The 20,091-nt window shown below is 37.2% G+C and overlaps 1 protein-coding gene across 2 annotated transcripts in view; it reads right to left on the bottom strand.

Annotated features, from left to right (window-relative positions):
* Positions 1–20,091, bottom strand: part of necab1 (N-terminal EF-hand calcium binding protein 1) — a 59,726-nt gene that overhangs the window by 33,728 nt on the left and 5,907 nt on the right. Inside the window, exons 2-4 of one of the 2 annotated variants that reach the window (XM_069194798.1) lie at positions 15,318–15,342; positions 10,108–10,216; positions 9,538–9,574 (exon numbers count right to left, since the gene is read on the bottom strand). In XM_069194798.1, coding sequence (XP_069050899.1) covers positions 9,538–9,574; positions 10,108–10,153 — 83 coding nt within the window. In that variant the 5' untranslated portion in view covers positions 10,154–10,216; positions 15,318–15,342. Of the gene's footprint in view, positions 1–9,537; positions 9,575–10,107; positions 10,217–15,317; positions 15,343–17,687; positions 18,479–20,091 lie in introns of those variants that run through there. The other variant, XM_006636000.3, reaches the window with a different exon arrangement.

Genomic DNA, 20,091 nt, shown 5'->3' with positions numbered 1-20,091 from the left:
AAATGTGACTGTGTTTCTTAGAAAGGCATTAAAGGCATTTCTGAAGGAAATCAGATTCTATAATAGTGGTTTGGTAAACAAATCATGAACTATTACACATTTACAAACCATATCCAAAACAGATTCCTACACCCTTTGTATTTAATGTCTGGGCATCCCGTTACAAACAAGTAGTTCGCTATGGGATTGGATGGAGAATTGTTGAGAAATGCTTTTAATTTTTAGGTTTTGTATATTTCAATGGCTACGCTTAGGATCGGTGGTGATAAAAAAACGACTAATCTCCGAAATGTCAGAGAACTCCACACTGGCCTTTAATCTCATCTCTGACAGTGTGATTTATGGTTCACACTCTTTCAAAGCCAGAATGCTGCCGTATTCCTCCAGGCTGTGATTTTAGCTCAGCTCAGACCTGTTGTTTATGTCTAAGACACAGAGATGCAGGAAGCTTGGGGGGATTTGCTCAGAATCAATATTCTCCTTCCCTTACATTTCTGTGCCCAGAAGAAGAGACCAATATTAACAGTTTGCCTTAGTCTTTGTGAAAAAGGGACAGCAATGTGCATAACTCCAAGGCATGTGTAACCACAGCCACTTTTCATTTAACAAACCTCACTGACCTGTCTGCTTGGATTTGACCAGAGAGAATTTTAAAAAGAATCCTGTGAATATTGCCGTTTAGCTTCAACATAAATCAATTCTGTGATGTCATTTCAGATATGTGCCCGACCAGTAAATTTTATATTTTATATACCTTTATATACCTTTTAGTAAATATTATATGGCTGTTACAATCCTCCTTTAATAACACAAGATTGGGCTATTTGCATGATAAAAGAATAACATCAACAACATACAGTAATAAGCTCCTCACTTGCTGTGTGTAATCCATGTGCAAATTTTTTACACTGCTACAACAATAAAATTAACAACAACTACAACAATAATAATAATAATCAATTTTATATACCACCTTTAAAAGTAACTTTTCAAAGCATTTTACAGTATAAAAAAAACAACGATAGGAAACAAAAGAGTTAGAACAATAAAAACAAGGGTTTTGAGTGCAGTGGAAGATCCAGAGGTACAGATACTGGCATCAATCCTTTCTGAAGACATAGGATTTGAGTCTGGATTTGAAAGCTCTCAGAGAAGGTGACTCTCTGATATCCTTGGGGACAGAATTCCAGAGCTTTGAGGCAGAGCAAGAGAAGGCCCTGTCACCCCTAGCATGTAAATGAGCTTGGGGGACAAACAGGAGACCAGAGTCAGACAAATGAAGGTTGCGAGATGGCAGTAGGAAGATAATAAATCAGACAGGTAGTGAGGTGCCAGGCCATGCAGAGCCTTATACTTGTGCATGAGGATTTTGAAGTCGACACGAAGCCAGGGCAAGGACTCCAGGTCAGGAGTAATGTGATCTCAGGCAAGTGACCTGCTCAGGATTCTGGCTGCCGAATTCAGGAAATACTGAAGTTACTGAGGTTAACTCTTCTTGCATTTGTGGCCCAAATAGCAATGCTTTTCCCAATGTGTTATCACAGTGTGAAAAACACAATGTACTTCTCTGGGTTAGTGTGACTGGAAGGACCTGTGCAGGTAATCGCATATCTAAGTTGTTGTTGTCGTACTCTCCCCTTTGATCCTAACCCTCACTTAGTTATCTCTCAAGTCCGTATACTTTTTCTAGCCCTGTGTATGGTTGCAGGATTGTGTTCTCCAACAATCTGAGATGACATAACCATCAACTCCAGTTCCCTATTATAAACTACAATTCTTCTCTACTCCTTTTTATAGAATGTCTACTTTTGTCACACCAGTTATATTAACGGTCTAACTGGTCTGTGCTGCAGACAGTCTCTGTCTGGTCTCTCTCAGTTCTATAGTAAGAGAAGTTATCTCTCTGCAGGTGTCACTGATTTCTCTGTCCTCCCTGTGTGGAATACTCCGGTTCACACAGCCATTTGCTGCAGTGATGATGTGCCGTTTGCACTGTGCTCTAATTTCTTCACTCCAGCCTCTTTTGCTTCATCACAAATGTGAAGCAGCAATAAAGGCCTTGAAGGTATTCCTAAGCCGTTCAAAAAAGTCTTACGATCCTTTATTAAGCACAAACATCACTAAGACAGACTCGAGCTCTTGTGGCAAGTGAACAGAAACAACCCCATCAGGAGGGGTTTTACAGTTCATTTTGCACGATACATCTGTCAGTCATTACCACCTGACACATCATCTTCTTTCCCGCCCTGCCGACTGTGACAGGGAGCCAACATCTTTATTTGGAAGCATGCAAACAAATTTCCAATTCTGCTTTTAAAATATTGGCACACCAGGCAAACAGGAGTGGAGAGAGATGCATGAACAACAGTAACACAGTTTTCTTTGGAGAGCTCAATTTTTTAAATTCTGTTTCATGCAATGTACGTCATGTAATAAAATAATTTCATAATTTCTATAATAGAAAATGCAAGGAAAAAACAAGTTAATGGACTAATTGGGTATTTATGGTGTGATGCCAGGATAGGTACAGTGCAAAATAATATCATTGAAAAATCCAGATTTTGCAAAACACTCCTAAGTTAGCTTAATTTAAAAAAAAGCTTTTTCGACACACACACAACCACAGATATGATATTAAGGAACACCATGAACATGGGATCTTTAAGTAGCTACATTCCTAAGGTGACATTGTAGATCTTACCAGTAGAACAGCATGGAGATCCTTACAAACCCATTTAAAATCAAGCTATAAAGTGAGGACGTTTAATTACTCTGTCCTGCAAAAGATTACACTTTTGAAACAAAGGTGTAAATGTTCTGGACCTGTCCAAGCACAAGGCAAAATTGAAACAAAATTGAATCATATTCATCTGTTCTTCTTATTCTTCCAGACCTCTGTCTTCTGGGCATCCTTCTGCCACTAGGGTTATCAGCGAATGAACAATACAGGTTCCATCCTGAATTCTTCCTTTTCACACTTTTCAAAGTAATGTACATAGTTCAATGATGACAGAGTGCCAGTGTGATGGTGAGACGGGAAGCCAGGTTAGCACCTTTCTTGACAACTGCCACAATTTTTCAGCACAGAAGGTTGCCTTTATTGCAAATTTTATGACAATTTTACTTGCAATATGGCAGCATCGCAGCTCTAATTCATTTCACATTGACCCTGCCAAATGATGAACAAATAATACAAATAATACATGCAAAAAAAAACCAGAAAAATATACCATTCTCTCAACAATGGGTAAAACATTTTCTTACTACCTCATCTCTCTTTATCCATGCTACCACAACTGGTTGGCACCTTTATGTGCTGCAAATCAATATCAGCCCTCTTACCCGGAATGATCTGAATACTATTTCTAATTTTTACACATGATGCTTTTGCACCTAATTAGTTTTGTAAATAGGGCATTAAGAAACAGGTCATAATGGAGTGATCTCTGTTTATTGTAGGCTATTACATCCAGAATAATGTCAGTTAGTAGAAGAAATCCTTGAAGGTTTGCTATACACTTATTAATATCATATATATTATTTAAGATGTGTTGTATAATTTAACATGATTCAGTCATTTTCCAGAAAAACACACACTGTGTAGGGGAAATTACCTAAACATACTGGCCAAATATAAAGTACATGCAACTTCTTTTTACTATTTTAGAGAAAAAAGATTCCAGTATGACCTACATGACTGTATTGTTTTTCACAAGTCAAGATTCCAGTCTACAATCTGAATCCTGCCTCATGTTTTCAGAGCATGACATTTTTATGTCACATATCAAAACTCTTTGAAGAACTCAAACTAAAAAACAGCCTGATCCATTACTCAACTTGATCTATTACTTTGATCAGGCACTGCAGTATTAATACATATACAATTTCCAGTACTCATTTTAACTTGTTTATTTCATTCTTTTTTATTTATACACGCACCATCTAAATATTTAAACACTGGATAAATCAGAAGACTGTTTTGTTAAGGAACACTGATTCTGTTGAGTTCTGTAGTTCCTAGACAGGCTCAAGGACATGTTTTGACATTTGCTTTGAAGTCCCATAAGCAAATCTCAGTTTATTTGTCAGTGTCACTTAACAATGAGTATGTTTTACACACAACATCAAAATGTAAATTTTGAGAACTCTAAGACTGGTTTGAAATTTCATATTCATAAATTATTTCTTGATTCTTCTGCTCACATATGCCCCTTATATTATTAATAGATTTTTTTTGTACCGAATGTTGTTTGAAAATAATACTGGAAATGAGAAGTGTATCGCCAATGTTCAGATTAGAAATCATGAAACATACACTCTGAACATTAAAAATGCAACAGATAAGTAATGGATCCAATAGCATTTGTTGCCTTCCTGATGATTTCTTAGAATATATCAACTGTAAGAATTATTGGAAAACCTAAAAATTTCATGAAAAGAGAACTGAGGAGCAATAAATAGCACTTAGAAAGTATAAAACTTTAATAGATACAGACTTATTCTCCTCGCAGGTTACTGCAAAGATTTCTAATGAAAATACCTGCAACAACAGGTTTACATACTATGTTGTGACATCAGCATCACGTTCCCATTTATTGATCATCTACCAGAACAAACTTAATCTTCTTGCACTCTTCTTTTTCATGCTCCTGTGAGATGCCTTCTAACAAACTCAAGACATCGATTTCAGTGTCTATCCTTGTTTTTGACAAGCAATTTTGCTGTGTGTTTTCCCTATCTGTGTGCACAGAGCCAAGACTGTACTAAAAAACAGACACCATAGAGGATACTGCATGCTGTTGAGCAATGGCATGCTGTCGTGTGGGGCAGGTCTACAGTTTTACTGAAGGGCTTGTTACTGAAAGTGCCTTTAAATTTTACCCCATGCTAAGCACACAGCTACTGATGAACAAAATGCATCTCAGAAGTAAATTGCTCAAATGAACTTGGAGCAATTGCTCACCTATCCTATTTTCTGGCAACATTTCCAATACCTTTTGTTGCAAGACATGGAGCCCTTAAGAACTTAATGGGAAAAACAGTGCACTTTATTAAACCACAGCAATGTAAACCAGCGCTCCATGTTTGCAGAAAACTAAAAAACCCTGTAATGAAGGCAAGTTGATCTGCTTCATAGAAATCAAACACGCACATCAATGCACAGACTTTGCCTTTTGAAACCCGCATACTTATGTAATGCTCTTTGGCACCTGAAAAAGCTCTTTACAGATGTGAGGAATAATTATTAATTATACAGACCTGTTTTACATCTCTATTCAGACTGAAGTGATGGTCAAGGCTGATGTAATAGTTTTTCTATTTATATCTGTAATCTCCTTTTAACCATACATAGTACAGTACCTTATTTTTTTTTCACTTTGGAGGACTTCTTTATTTTTATTTATTTTTGGGGGGTATGGGTGATAGTTAAAAAGTGATATTCTGTCTCTGTGCCTTTCTGATCTTCATGTTAATTTGACTACATTTATGTAGTAATAAATGCTACAAAATGGATCTTCAGTTCTAATCCTCCTTACATTACATTTAATTAATCACTTTTAACAACCATTTGAGTACATGATATTATAGTGTACATGATAGAAATCTCAGTGTATTTGTATTCTGTTAAGATAATGTTTTTGGCACAGTGTCACATGCCTTTCTGAAGCCATTTGTCTAAAGACAATGAAGAGTTTCTCAAAGCAAAAAGAAAAGCTTGCAGCTCAAATCTGCGACATTACACCCTGCAAGATTCCAGCAGCTTTGTTTGGATATACAGCACCGAAAAGAAACGAGCAAAAATCTATTGGTCAAAGTATAAAATAGTTTATTTAAATACAGAAGATTTATATAGCTGGTTTTCCCTAACACAAGCAAAATAAAGATCAGATATATCTGAATTACATTATTTTGTTAAAATTTTAACTCTCATGCAAACCAAATTCTTCTTGTTATTTTCTATTGTACTGTACATTTTCTAGGTGTACTATTGTCTGTAACAGAAACCATACATTGAGTGGTCTAATGTTTAAAGCACATCTGAAAATTATTTTTGCATTTTACATCTGTAAATATACAGTAGTGTGAAAACGTAAGTATATCCCATGAAAAGGTTTGTCTTTTTTTACATTTTTGGACAAAAGGATATTTGATCGTCATTTCAACAATACTGATAGATAAAGGTTATCTAATTTTAAAAAATAACATTGAAAAATCACATTTTGGACTCATTTGTACTATTTAAATCAACAGAAATGCAATTTCCTTGTGCGGAAAAAGTTAGTACACCCCTACCTTTATCATTGCATCAAATGCCTAAAATTAGAATCAGGTGCACCTAAACACCTGAACATCATTAGAACATCATCAGAGAGTAACTTGGAGGGAACTGCCTTATGTAAACATCACAAACCTGTGGTCTGGTTTGGTCTAAGCAATTGAGGTGTGTGGCTTCATCATGCCAAGATCGAAAGAACTCTCTAAGGCCCTCAGAAGAAAGATTGTTGATGCCTATGAGTCTGGGAAGGGTTTTAAAGCCATTTCAAAGCAATTTGTAGTCAATCATTCCACTGTCCGAAAGATCATCTACAAATGGAGAAAATTTCAAACCAGTGGCAATCTATCCAGGCCAGGTTGTCTCATCAAATTCAGCCCAAAAGCTGACTGAAAAATGCTGCAGGTAGTCTCCAAGATCCCCAGGATAACATCAAGGGATTTACAGGCAAGTGGTGCCTCAGTCAATGTCAAAGTGCGTGAGTCAACAATCCAAAAGAGACCGCACAACTTTGCCCTACATGCAAGGTCCGGAAGGAAGAAGCCTCTGCTCTTAAAAAAAGAATATAGATGCACGACTGAAGTTTGCCAGACAACACCTAGGTGAAGATCAGGACTATTGGAACAATGTGCTCTGAACAGATGAGACAAAGGTAGAGCTGTTTGGCCACAGTGCCAGAAGTCATGTTTGGCAAAAACCCCAAACTGCTTTTGACCAAAAGAACCTCATACCAACTGTAAAGCATGGTGGTGGAGGCATTATGGTTTAGGGCTGCTTTTCTGCCTTAGGGCCTTTCACATTGTACCAGAGAGTACTTGAGGAGAATGTGAGGCCATCTGTCAAAAAGCTAAAACTGAACTGTAAGTGGACCTTCACAAAATGTCCACAAAAACACACACACCTTTTCATGAGGTGTACTTACTTTTTCACAGCACTATATGTTTGCTCATAATGTTACACTCATTTGCTCAGACGTACAGTGAGAGTGAGAGTAATTTAATTAAATGAAACATGCAGGCTTTTGATTTCACAACAGTATATGCTTCATGTGTATTTTTAACCATAAGCAGGTACGTACTGTCTTCTGCAGTGCTTGGTGATGTTGTGAGAACATGCATATTCCTGAAATTCAAACTTGGAATCGAATGATACCTGTTCGTTCCTGCCAGATCTTGACGATACACTTTTATTTTTCAAACAATTTCTTTATTTTTATTTTCCAACTGGGGAAAGGCCACTATTTTCACTATTAAAGTCCCCCACCAAACTGGCTTTGACAACTGTTAAACTGACTCAGAAGAATATGAGAAAGGTTACAAACAAGAGCAGATCTTTCAGCTCATCTAGAAGTTTTTGAAGTTAGCCGCTTCTCATCCAGTTGTTGCTTGAAGAAAGCCTTGTTCCTGACTCCCACACCCCTCAGCTCAACTTTACTGTTGGGTTAGACTACTGGGCTCCAGCCCTTGTAATAACACAGAGGGGTGAAATGTGTGCTCACTTCACCCAGACTACTACAACTTTTCAGGGCCAGAGTCCCGTACTTTAAGCTCACAGCTTCACAGGTGTCTAGCTGTCAAAGGGGCTACTGGTAAACTGCAGGCTGAGGGTATTTTTTCCAGCTCAAGTCCACATACAGTACCTCCAGCGGAACTCAACCAGTGCCAGCTGCCCCTCAGGGAATCCAGGTCACAGTGGTCTGATGAAAAAGCCCAGACTCAAAATCAGCCCTACAGAGTTTCCCCCTCATATGCCAAGTGAGAGATCTCCTATTGCTTCATCAGCTCAGAAGTCTCTGCTCCATCAAAGAGGAATTTCCAAGAAAATACACCTTACAAACACAGACCTTCTCTACAATAAATATTAACACTGCCAGAGCTGTTACTAGAATTCACAGCCACAATAATAATAAATGTATACCAAAACCTAGACTACAAAGGCCTGCAGTATCTACTGGGGAAAAATATCTGCTGCTATGGAAACCAAAATGACTTGAATGTAATATCAGTCTGGAAAAAAGACAGAAGGGAACAGTTTTGGAGAAAGATAACTGTATATACGTCATATGAATTGTAACATACTGTATGCTGAGAAAGGATTTTCAGTGTAACAAAATAAAACTAAGCTATAGTGAAATTCATGGGTGTGGTTTTGCAAGTGTGAAGTGGACAAATACCTCAGTATGACAATACTCTCTCCCTTTGATGACGAAAGGATCCGTAAAGCACAACTGAAGAAGCACCACTAAAACTGTTAATGCTGAAACAACTGCAAATGAGAATCTGTTCTCAACAGACTTGTTAAAATAAGGGTTTGTTTGATAATAATCATTTTTCATTTAAAGATTTAATGACACAAACAAAACAAAATTGCAAAACATCACCCCTGACTAATACACAAGCAGATCCATTTATTTTCTAACTTCTTCATCTATCACAGGGTCACAGGGGAGCTGGAGCTCATGCCTGCAAGCAACTGGTATGAGGCAGGGTGCCAGTCCATGGCAGGGAGCAGATCAACACTCACTCCAGGGCCAACTGTCCAGTGTTCTAAGTTGCCAATTAACCTACCAGTATGTCTTTGGACAGTGGGAGGAAACAAGCACCCAGAGGTAACCCATGCGGACACAGGAAGAACATACAAACCCACGCAGATAGCACCCCAGGTCTGGAACTGGATCCAAGGCCCAGCTAACCACTGCACCACTGGATAATGCTTCATTCCATATACCGCACCATTGCATTGATCTCCCAGACCTTTCCAGACAGCCAGCACTTTCAAATCCCTTTTGTTATCTAGTTTTTACTTCTGTGTAATTTACTTTTTTGATGTGTGTGTTCCTTTTATGATACAGTGCCTTGAGGTTATATACCATTATTTTTAACTTATTTTGCTGGCACATTTACCCAAAGCAACTTAGATCTGAGGCTATTCAGACAAGCAGGACATTTTGCATTCTGAGGAAAGTGCATTATTTTGGAGAACAGCAGTCCAGAGTCTAGATCACTGCTTTTTAAACAAGATGTTTTTATTCTCAAGTTTCATAATAAACCCAGATCCAGAAATGTATTACTCTGGTTCCAATTTATTTTAAATTGCTTTATAAAAGCAATTAAAACTTAGCCTGTGGCTAAATAAAACCTTATAATCTCAGTGCCACTATACAGTATATGAAGGCAGTATCAGCCAGGTGAAATAGAGTGACAATCAAGGCTCATTAATTCTTATCACACATGAGGGCTAGCCAGCTCCTACTCAATACCTACTGTATTTGTATCTCTGTCTCTCTCTTCTGTTTCTTATCTGGAATCCAAGAAAGAAGGAAGATGTTGTTGGCTGAATGTAGTCGTCTAGGGTTTTCCCAGCAGATGAGTTGAAATTGTCTATACAGAGCACATGCTGCCTAGTCAACTCCATAAATATCTCCTGATTTCTTTTTATCATACCGCATGCACTTCATCAGGAGAGCACCAGGAAGTGTCATCATTAGCCCAATGAGTCTGTAACTTGACTCAACACATACTTTTACAGGAACAGGTGAGAGTGATATTATGCTTATATTGGCTGATGATGAGGGAATAAACGCCCATCAGGATGGCAGTATACTGATTATTATAATTAATACATTATACACACCTAAAAAAGGCTCAGCAGTCAAAACATTCTGCTTCTTCTGTTTACTTTTCAGCATTAACCTGTACTTACTCCTTTTTGTATAATTCGTTATGCACAGCATGGCACAAAGTAGGCTCAATAACTGTACCCGCAGTTCAGGAAGCAATCATAAAGCAATCTTTTTCATAGGAATAAGAGTTTTCTTTTGTTTCTGTTCTTACTCGGTGTTGTGAGTGTCGATAGTGTGGAACAGCTCCTGAAGTTCATTTCCTGTTAACACTCCATCAGAGAAGTAGGCTCTGAACTCATCAAAGGAAAGCTTGCCATCATCTGCAAAGAAAACAGCGTTTCAGTGCCTTTGCTTTCATTTACATCACTTACATATGAAGCACGTCTCATTTTTAGTTTTCAGGTGTGATATCATTTTATTACTTTACACAAATAACAGGTTTGTACTGTAATTTAAAAGACACAGTGAAACAATATCATTAGTGCATAGACAATTCAGCAGGGACTTACAGCCTAGGCTTAGTAATGGGTTTTATGTTACTGTGCTGTCTCATCAAAAGGCAAAAATAATAAAGCAATTGAATGGCAGTGCTTATTTTGTTGTGAACATGATGATATGTGTTGTGATCATGATGGTACATGTATTTATCTAAACAGACTAAAAATAACTAATTTCTTTCACACACGTATTACATAGAAATAATTCTTACAGACAGCCAGAGCTAATTTTGCTACCTGTCTTTGGATTTTCTCCTGTCTCTGTCATGCAGTTACTGCACAACTCCTGGAAATCCCCCCTCATAATTTGTGTAAACGTTGGCTAAATTAATCATTTGTGTCCGCTTTTATATAATTTGTAGAGTTGTTGTCCTGCTACACATTGCATATTCATTTATGAGACACAGGGGAAAAGGGTGCCGTATGATTTAAGACTGCACTGTCAGTGGTGTCAAAAAGATTCCCCATTCAAAATCACTTCAAAGACAAGCAGAGCCCTAAACAGTTAGGAGCACCAAGAAGTACGGAGGTGTGTTGGGGTTATACAACTTATAGCAATATGGAAAGTGAAGTAGCCATTTTACAACCAAGCATTTCACCAGTACTATCAACAAACAAGCATATAGGTAGCTTGCTAAGGTCACTGGTTAAGTGTCTCTGCTACAGTACAGTATGTCTGGAGCTCTTTCCAGTTTAAGAGCACCAGGTCAGGAGATGGGTTCTGTGATGTGTCCTTTGCAACTATATTGCAATAGGTAGCTCTTGCCAGGCCAGATATTGGCTTGGGGTGGCCTAAGAGGTTTATGGTTGGTTCAAGAAGACCAGGTCGGTATATTAGAATAGAGCTCGAGTTACAGTAGTTCTTTCTCTTTCAGAGGGAAGGAAGAAGCAAAACATTGTGAACAAGTTCCACCTTTCTGCAGATCTAGGACATTTCAGGCACTTTGGACTGGAATATAACAGGTATTGACGATAATATAAGGGAATAGAAGTGACCATTGTGGGGGAAGGATTGGGTTTTTTATATATTTAAGGGAACTTTAATCTCTACATAGTATGTTCCAAGTAGAGTTTGTATCTCTGGAATGCTTCATTATGATGCACAACATACTGTAGCAATTTCTTTATAATGCACAGTGTAACCTGAAGCTGAGGGCACAAGTGGAAACTACAGTATGTGAAAGGGTATTTAAAATCAAGACTTTATTTACCCAAAGTGCTGTGTGATTTAGCATTCAGTTAAAACAATTAATTAGTTTGCAATTAATAACAACAGCCATGTTGATGAAGCCAATATCCTGGTTTCTTTCAAGAAATAGCTGGATATGATCCTTGCCTAAACTGAACATAGTTATTCTTTTGTTGAGAGTGACCCCAATACAAATTTCAACTACTCGTTTTTGTAGGGTTTATTTTGTGATCATTATCTCAATACTCATCACAAAATGAAAAGATCATTGAAGCATGAGTGGCTAAATGTAATTAAATTTAATTTAATTTAACATGCCATAAAATTTTAAAGTGTACCATATTTCATTAAATTAAAATTTAAGAACAATATCCAAGGCTCAGATTAGGTCGTTTGTTTAGTAGGAGTTGACTGATCTGAGGACCTTGTACAGCTGTTTCCTGAAAGAGGTCAAGATACCAGTTTCAATAACGAGGATGGGTACCTTTCTGGAAACTCCCACAACCTCCCAATTCCATTTCCTGAACCAATGCATGATAAAACATACATAAAGTCAGTAATTTGTCCTTTACTCTCATGCAGTTTAAAAAAGTATAAACACAAATTACAATGCATTTATTTCCATGAATTTAAATGTATTGTTTTTGCACTTTAAAATTAAAGAGCAAAACCACACTACTGTATATCAAAGAACTAAAAAATGGCAAACCACATCCACTAAAAAAACAGTTTGCTTCTTCACCCCCTGTTGGTACAATGAATGCACCCCCTACTTTGCAATCAACACCTATTACAACCCACTAATTACACCAGTTCTTTGAAATAATAATCATTGTAGGTTTCTGTCAGAAAACTAGTTATCAAGAGAACGAGCTATATTTAAGCTGAATAAATGTATCTGTAAAAGAAATGAAACAATCAGCCCAACATAAATTCTCAGCTATATTAATCTCAAGGAGTCTAACAATCTCTAGTTTCAAAGGTGCAAACATGATGACTGTTCAGGAATAGGACCATCACATGATAACAAAAACATAAAGAATGAATAACTGTTGCATATTGTGGAGGTCTCCCCTTCAATGAGCCTGGAAAATCCAGCATCTAGATGTCAGAACACACTGCTTACTACTGATGACTTAAACCCAAGTTGCAGTTGAATTCATCTTTGGTGTTGTATTCCACTTACATATTACATCACATTACCTACAATATTAGACGAGACACAGCTAACATTTGATGTTAATTCACAACTTCCTCTTGATTTAAATTTTAAGCTTTTAAATATCGTAGCGCCTTCATCAGGCAGTGATGGGGCACCGAGCAGACAAGCAATGGGGCTGGTGATGACAACCCCAGGAGAGCATGCTGGGATAAATTCGGAACTTGTCAGGAATAGTTAGGAACTATCAGGGACATTGATAACTCCTGGGACTTGGGTGGCGGTGGAGGAGGGCAGGAGTTTGTGGACATGTTATGTGAGTGTACTGTACATGTGTGCCTGTCTCATGTTTCCCCATCCTGATCTGTGGTCTCACCCTGATATACCTGGCTTCTGTTAGTCAGGACACCCATCTTTGCACTGCATTATAGTGGTTTGCTTTTTGCTGGTTGGTGAAAGTGGTCTTTTTAAACTCTCATTCCTTCTCTTTATTGCCCAGGTTTAATATGTATTAACAATTTGTTTGACTTTTTAATTGCTTCCCTGTGTTGTCTGGAAGATGTAATGTAAACCATGTACTAACAGAAAAAAGTATCTCCTTATAGCTCAGCTTCTTCTGTTTTGTATTTCTACTTCACATCTTTACTACCTGCATTCAATACCTTGTTCTTGGTTATGTTAAATGTCATCTGCTACACATTTTCGCCAAGTCCTAAAATTCATTTTCTGCTGCTTCTACTAATTCAGTACCATCTGCAGACTAGTTTACAAACTGTTCTGGGATCTAGATCATTGATAGAAAAGAGCAGTGCTCCTAGTACAGATCCCTGCAGTACTCCATCACTTAAGTCTTGAGATGTAGATGTCACCAGCATCCATCTTGGCACCACTATGTTCACTCTCACTTTGTTCTTTGTTCTTCTGAGACTTTCTGCATCCCATCTCACTCTTTCACTGAAATTTGTGAATAACTCACATTGCAATCAGGGAAGCACCACAGTGGTTCTAATAGTGTTGATAGTGCAAAGAAGAAACATGTTATTGAATTTGATCAGAAAATTAGCGTAATCCTCTTTACTTCCTATCAATGCAAATTATGGATTATCCAAACAATACAATTTACACATTAATATTTATAAGTAGTATTTTTGCAAATGGTTCATTTGATCAAAGTCTAATATTTTCTCTCTAAGAAATGTCAAAGGAGGCTGGCATTTAACTATAAGAGATACCCATTTATCCAATGGGACTGCATATTGCATTTGAATTTAAACTTAATTTGCCTTTGCCAATGAATACTGTCATAATATTTTATTTCCTAAGAACTCTTTTCTCTCTTGCAGGTCTAGTTTATTTACTTTTCCACCGGCCATTTATGTTCACTGTAATCTATATGTGCATCGCCATCAGGATGAAGTAAGTAGAAAGCTATATTGAAGCTACATTTTGAAGTTAAGAAAACCCTTGTAAAAAAAAAGTGTTTTCACAAAGCAGAAACTCCACTTAATCTGAATTATGGCCCCTTTTATGTTTTTGATCTCAGCTTTAATAATGTAGTATGGTAGATTTGGTGCTAAAAAAAGTTAAAATTGAAAGGTTTCTGTGATGCACAGTTTGTCTCATTCTACACATCATTTTTATACCAATATTTAAAATAATATTTATGATGAGCTAAATATATTCTAGTATATATTTTAAATCAGCAGAGAAGAATACAGCGCACAATATGGTGGACAGTTCCAATTAGTAAAGACAAGATTCCTGAAAGGTCCCAAGATTAGGAATGGCATAGTTAGACATAGTAAAGTTAATTAAACTGGAATAACATGGCAATAAAGGCTGACTCTTTCTTTTATTAAATAACGTGTAATGGAGGAAATAAGTGTCCCAGTTTTGTCATGGCATGTACCTTGAACTTTAATACAGAATAAATAAGGAAAAACAATTTCTAAGAGAAGCCTCCTCTAGGAAAAGTCCTGAAAACTGAAAACGTGACTAGATGGTGCTAGATGGAGAACGACAGCATGATGAATGATAGCAAAGGCAACAGGCAGAGAGTACGCAGTCGACAGGGGGAAAGCCTTTATTACCAGTGAAGTCTGAAAACCGCCAGGAACAACATCAAAAACCAACTGCAGAACAGAGAAGAGAGCTAAGATGTACTGTAACTATGATCTGAACTCAACAAGATACTTTGTTATCATGATACGCATGAAAAACAGATTAAAAACTTAACTATGTGGGAGAATCTGCATTAAAAAACAAGGCTTCCCAAAATTTTCCTTAATATCCTTCACATTAATATGTGAAGAAGAAAACACATTTTCTGTCTGTCATGGAAGTGGTTAAGGAGACAACTGGTGTTCCTCAGGGAGCAGGGATGTGGTCAGCCCCGTGTTTCCATGATAACACACTAACACTTATCACTTTGCCAACAAACACAATCATTTCATTCAGAAACCAGAAATATCATTCCACAAACAATCCCGTGACGCTTAAACACCATAGATGAGTTCATGTGTATGCAGTCGCATGCTGCATAACAGCATTCCGCTAAACAATACAACCAGCCTTACCGTTTTTATCTGCTCTCCTCAAGATCTGAAACAACAAAGTAGGAAGAGAACCTTTAGTAAACATTTTCGTTAAGTTAACGAAAAATAAGTTTTGGTTGTTCTACTCAAAGACGCTGGTGAACTAAATTATTGATCAAATAAATATGAGAAACTTTCTTTGAATATGTAAATCAGTCAGCTATCTATGTGACAAAAAAACAGAGAGGAATTCAACAGAAGGATTCATGTCACTCATTTACTGCATTTTCAGCCCCCAAACCAGCCCCAATCTGCATCCATGGGAACATGTACAGTTCATCTGCAGGTAAAACAGAATTGGTAGTACTAACAAAAGGTAAGAAAACCAAATGAATCACCATTAATTACAGACCTGTACACTGCTTCTGGCATCTTAATTAAAGAAACACTAAAGGCTTCCCACAGAGTAGTCTGAGTCACACAAAAGACCAGACTTACAGAACGCAGTTTTTAACAAACGCTTCTTAAACCCTCAGATACGCTGACACGATTTCATTTTAAAACATCTGTGTAGAGTAACAACACATGCGTCACACTGAATCTGGTTACAATGAATAAAACCAGGGCAGTCTCTTGCAATGAATATTAAATAAACCTAAATGTTATTCTGTCCAGATAAAGGGAAGCTAAATGGACCCAGATCTCGAAAACAGTGGCTGAGTGCAGTTCTTATTTTCCTTTGTGGTTTTTGCTTTCTTTTTTTTTTTTTTGGATGACTATTTTGTTTTAAAGACATAGTTTTGCTTGATGGCCTTACGCTGCTGTCTAATATTCTGTCTTTCAATTGTCTTGGTCTAATCGTATTTGCCAGGCAGAAGGCCGTTTGCTCTCCTCTTAATGACACTGTTAATGTTTTTAACCAGCTCGTGAAGTCAGGACAAAGTAAATGTACACGCTGTGGATCTTCTTTGCTGCCCAGAAACTCTTCTCTTTCTATCACTCCTGTTTTAACTGGCAAACTCATCGGAATACATTTCCCTCCCTTTCCCATCTGTCTCTCTTGATTCTTTCATGCACTGTAGCTCCCGTCTTTTCCGTAACCTCTGATCCAGTGTCTTGCTTTCTCATCGTCGAAATGCTTTCCTCCACCGTCCCCAGATTGGATCAGTTTAACACCAATTTATGTAAAAGCATTCCGAACCGATAAAACAGGCAGTATAAAACGGAACAATTTACAATATAATCCATGAATAAACCAAACAATCTGTAATTAAGCGAACAATCATTTTCAAATCAGATTCACATAAAACATGAATAGCACCCTATTGGTATTTTTTTTTATTTGAATCTGGATTAGTTTATAATAAAACATTAAATTTGATGCGGTTTGCGTAGCTGAATTTCGCAAAATGGGTGCTGACTGGGGTGGCACTCTTTTGAAAGATTGTCTTTTTCAAGTCTGAAACATTTTTCTTCGTCCTATGACTTTTTAATATTTTGTATTATGTTAATATGTGTATATTTTATAATAGAACAAATGGTTTCTAGAACATCTCTTAGTTTTCAAATCATGTAACAGGTGGTGAGCGATTGGGGTAAATGATCAGCATTATTTATAAGAAGTGGTATACTTGTCTTTCCTCAAAGCTTTTCATATATCCTGCGCATCTTAATACGGTGATATATCTTTAATCACACTTCAGCAATCTCCTAAGAAGTAAATATGGACACGAACTATTCCCGTTTACTGAGCTTACTGTAACTTAATACGTACCAATAAAAACACATTTTCTATCCCACAGCTGTACTGTCCCTTCTGAAACCTTGGTTTTCGCGTTGATATCGAGTAGGCATCACGTAGAGTATATTTGAAATGAATACTGACCAGTTTGATTAGCATCAGTTCATTCCAATAAACATTCAAAGTGCTTCAAACGGAGGTTAAACACAATGCCCATCTTATTTTAAAAACTTTGATGTACATGGGTTGACGAGGGTGTTACATTGAATACCTTATTATTATTATTATTATTATTATTATTATTATTATTATTATTATTATTAAGGGATACCATTGATTTCCTTCTGTAGTTGTTTGATGTTAGACGACGATTCTACTGTTCAAACGACATAATAAAACCGGGTACTTGTTGCGAAATATTTCAGCGGTCGCCGTAGACTTACTTTCATACCGCACTGAAGACCCTAAGATTTTTCACAATTAAAAAGGAGATATTACCACGTTATGTAAACTGCTTTTAACAGGACTGCATAAACCCACTATTCTGGTTCTTACTTGTTGCTTTCCATTCACCTCGACTCATCATTGCACAATGACATCCGTTCGCATCAATTCGACAGTTAAAATCAATTACACTGTAAATGGTAATTGTTGATTTCATTTTTACTTACATCGAGGAAAATTGACATGCCTTTCTTCAGCCCAGTTGGGGAGCTTGCTTCATCCGAGAACGATTGCACTTCTTCTGAGCAATCCATGTCTTCCAGCAGATAAAACCTGCCTTTTCGAAACGAAGCCCCCTTTGATTGGTGATGAGGGAGATTTTTATTTTCGCTTTAACTACTGACAAGTCAACACAATGTAATTCAACGACGGGTGTACTACACATCAAACAAACCGACGGCTGTTGTGCAGCGGGGCGCGTCTGGATTCGTGTTTCTGCAGCGATTTGTGAAGCGCGCCTTCCTGCCTTGTGCAGTTGCAGTCAGATACAGTATAGTGGTGTGTGACAGGCTCATTCACAAATGCAGAATATGTCTTTTGCTCCTCACAGGAAAAATGCAGTTCTTCATTTTCAGTTCTTCATCCAGAACAATTATGAAGCCTTTAGCTTTCAAATTAGCTTTAAATACACTGTATATTAATAATTCTATTGTAAGGGTTTCTTTTTTTCCCCCGGGAATAAAGGTCCTTTTTGATTGCGCAGTTAGTGCACAAAATTAACTAGAAAAAAATGGCTCTTGAAGAAAGTTTTGGATCTTAATTTATAATCTTCTCTTGGAACATTTGAATGACTTTATAAATGTAATTTTAAGGCTGATGGTGACAGATTCTTGGTCTATTTTATGATTTAATTGTATTCTGCTTTCGGCTATTTGATATTGAGGTCGCGGCTGTATTGCAACCCTGTGGGATGTCTCTTCAGGGTCATCTGGCTGTGAGAGCTGTCCTTACAGAAAGACAAAGCCCTTGCTCTGGGAGGCACAGAGTTTAACAGGACTCACAGCAATGGGCTCTGTAGGAAAATCAACCCAAAGCTCTGGCTCAGAGTGACTCATTCTCTGACAAACATGCCTTTAATGTCTGGGTCAATAGTAACCGCTGAACAAACAGAGGGAAAATATCTATAAAGGTGACACAGGCTAGTGCCCAAACAACAGTAGGTACAGAGGTGTAAAGGAACAAGTAATAGGTTTATTCCATGCTGAAAAAAAAGAAGAAAGAAAAAACAACGTTTCGGCCGTGGAGCCTTCTTCAGCTGTGAGAAAGACAGGGCAGTAAGCAAAGGTAATGTAGCGGGAGAACAAAGGTGTAGAGATGTGTAGAGTACATGGCCTGATGTCCTTTGTTTAGGTTTTTGGGCCCTGAGTGAAAACAGAAGGATCATCCAAGATCACAGGACACGACGGACACTTAGTTGGTGTTGCCACTTTATCATCTGTGGATTTTTGTGTTTGGATTTCTTACAGAGGAGAACATTTTTGCCCATTAAATCGATCAGAAAAGAGAGTGGTTTGATAGACGTTTGAGAGGCATTATGGTGGGCGTCTTCATTTTGGCCAGACGGACAAAAAGGACAATAAGTGTTTACGTGAATGTGGAAGGTTTCTTTCTGTTTGTCCAGTAACGATATCACAGGAGACAGTGGTGGCCGCAGGTGCCCTCACTTGGAAAACAGACATACTGTACTATAGGACCAGATTTCCTAAACCATCTTCGCATCAAAAACACCAGGCCGTAATAATTGTGAATTTGCCGGCATAAGATTGTAAAGATCAAGGAGATTCAGTCTTTGGCGATACAACAGTATTCATAAAATAATAAGTGTATTTATGATAAATTCTTCCTTTGAAGTGGAAAACAAGGTGTGCTTTGAAGCAGACATAATGCATTTGTGTTTAAAGGAGATGCAAGCAAAAGCCATTTGCGCTTCCTTAAACCTTTGTCAGGAAATATCTTTAAAGATCTGGCACATTTTGTATGTAAATATTTCGGTTATATGTTGATTCAATGTGGTATTCATAAAATACTACTCAAAAGGATGCACAGAAATGTACGATAATGTAGGTTTTGTTACTTTTATCGTCAAGAACGAACATAGCTACTATGATTTCATTGTACTTCATGCTTCTGTTTGACCTATTTGTTCACTGAAAGATTAACATTGTCCTTCAAATTCACATACAGTTTGTAATATTTTATACTGGGTGAAGTGTAATATATATATATACAGTATTACACATATTACATACAATATATTGAATATACAGTATATGAAGTGTATATATTCCAACAACAGGTTGCAGAGTTCTATTAGAGTATGTATTACTCTTAATGTACTGTAGGTAATTTAGGCAAAGCAATATTCTTCTTACAAGAATTTTCATCTTGGCATGGCAAATAAAGGGCTTGATTTTCAACAAATGTAGGTGTTGTTATTCATTTTTTTCTTGCATGTATAAACTTCATTCAACATTTAAAGTGGAAAAATGTTGAAAGCTATATGTATAATATTACACTATTTTTAAAACTCCATTAAAGCCTTTTCTCACGATTGAGCAGCTTTTGAAAAAT

The sequence above is a fragment of the Lepisosteus oculatus genome, chromosome 10 (assembly GCF_040954835.1).
Source record: "Lepisosteus oculatus isolate fLepOcu1 chromosome 10, fLepOcu1.hap2, whole genome shotgun sequence".
Lineage (NCBI taxonomy): Eukaryota > Metazoa > Chordata > Actinopteri > Semionotiformes > Lepisosteidae > Lepisosteus > Lepisosteus oculatus.
This window is presented reverse-complemented; position numbering and strand designations above follow the sequence as displayed.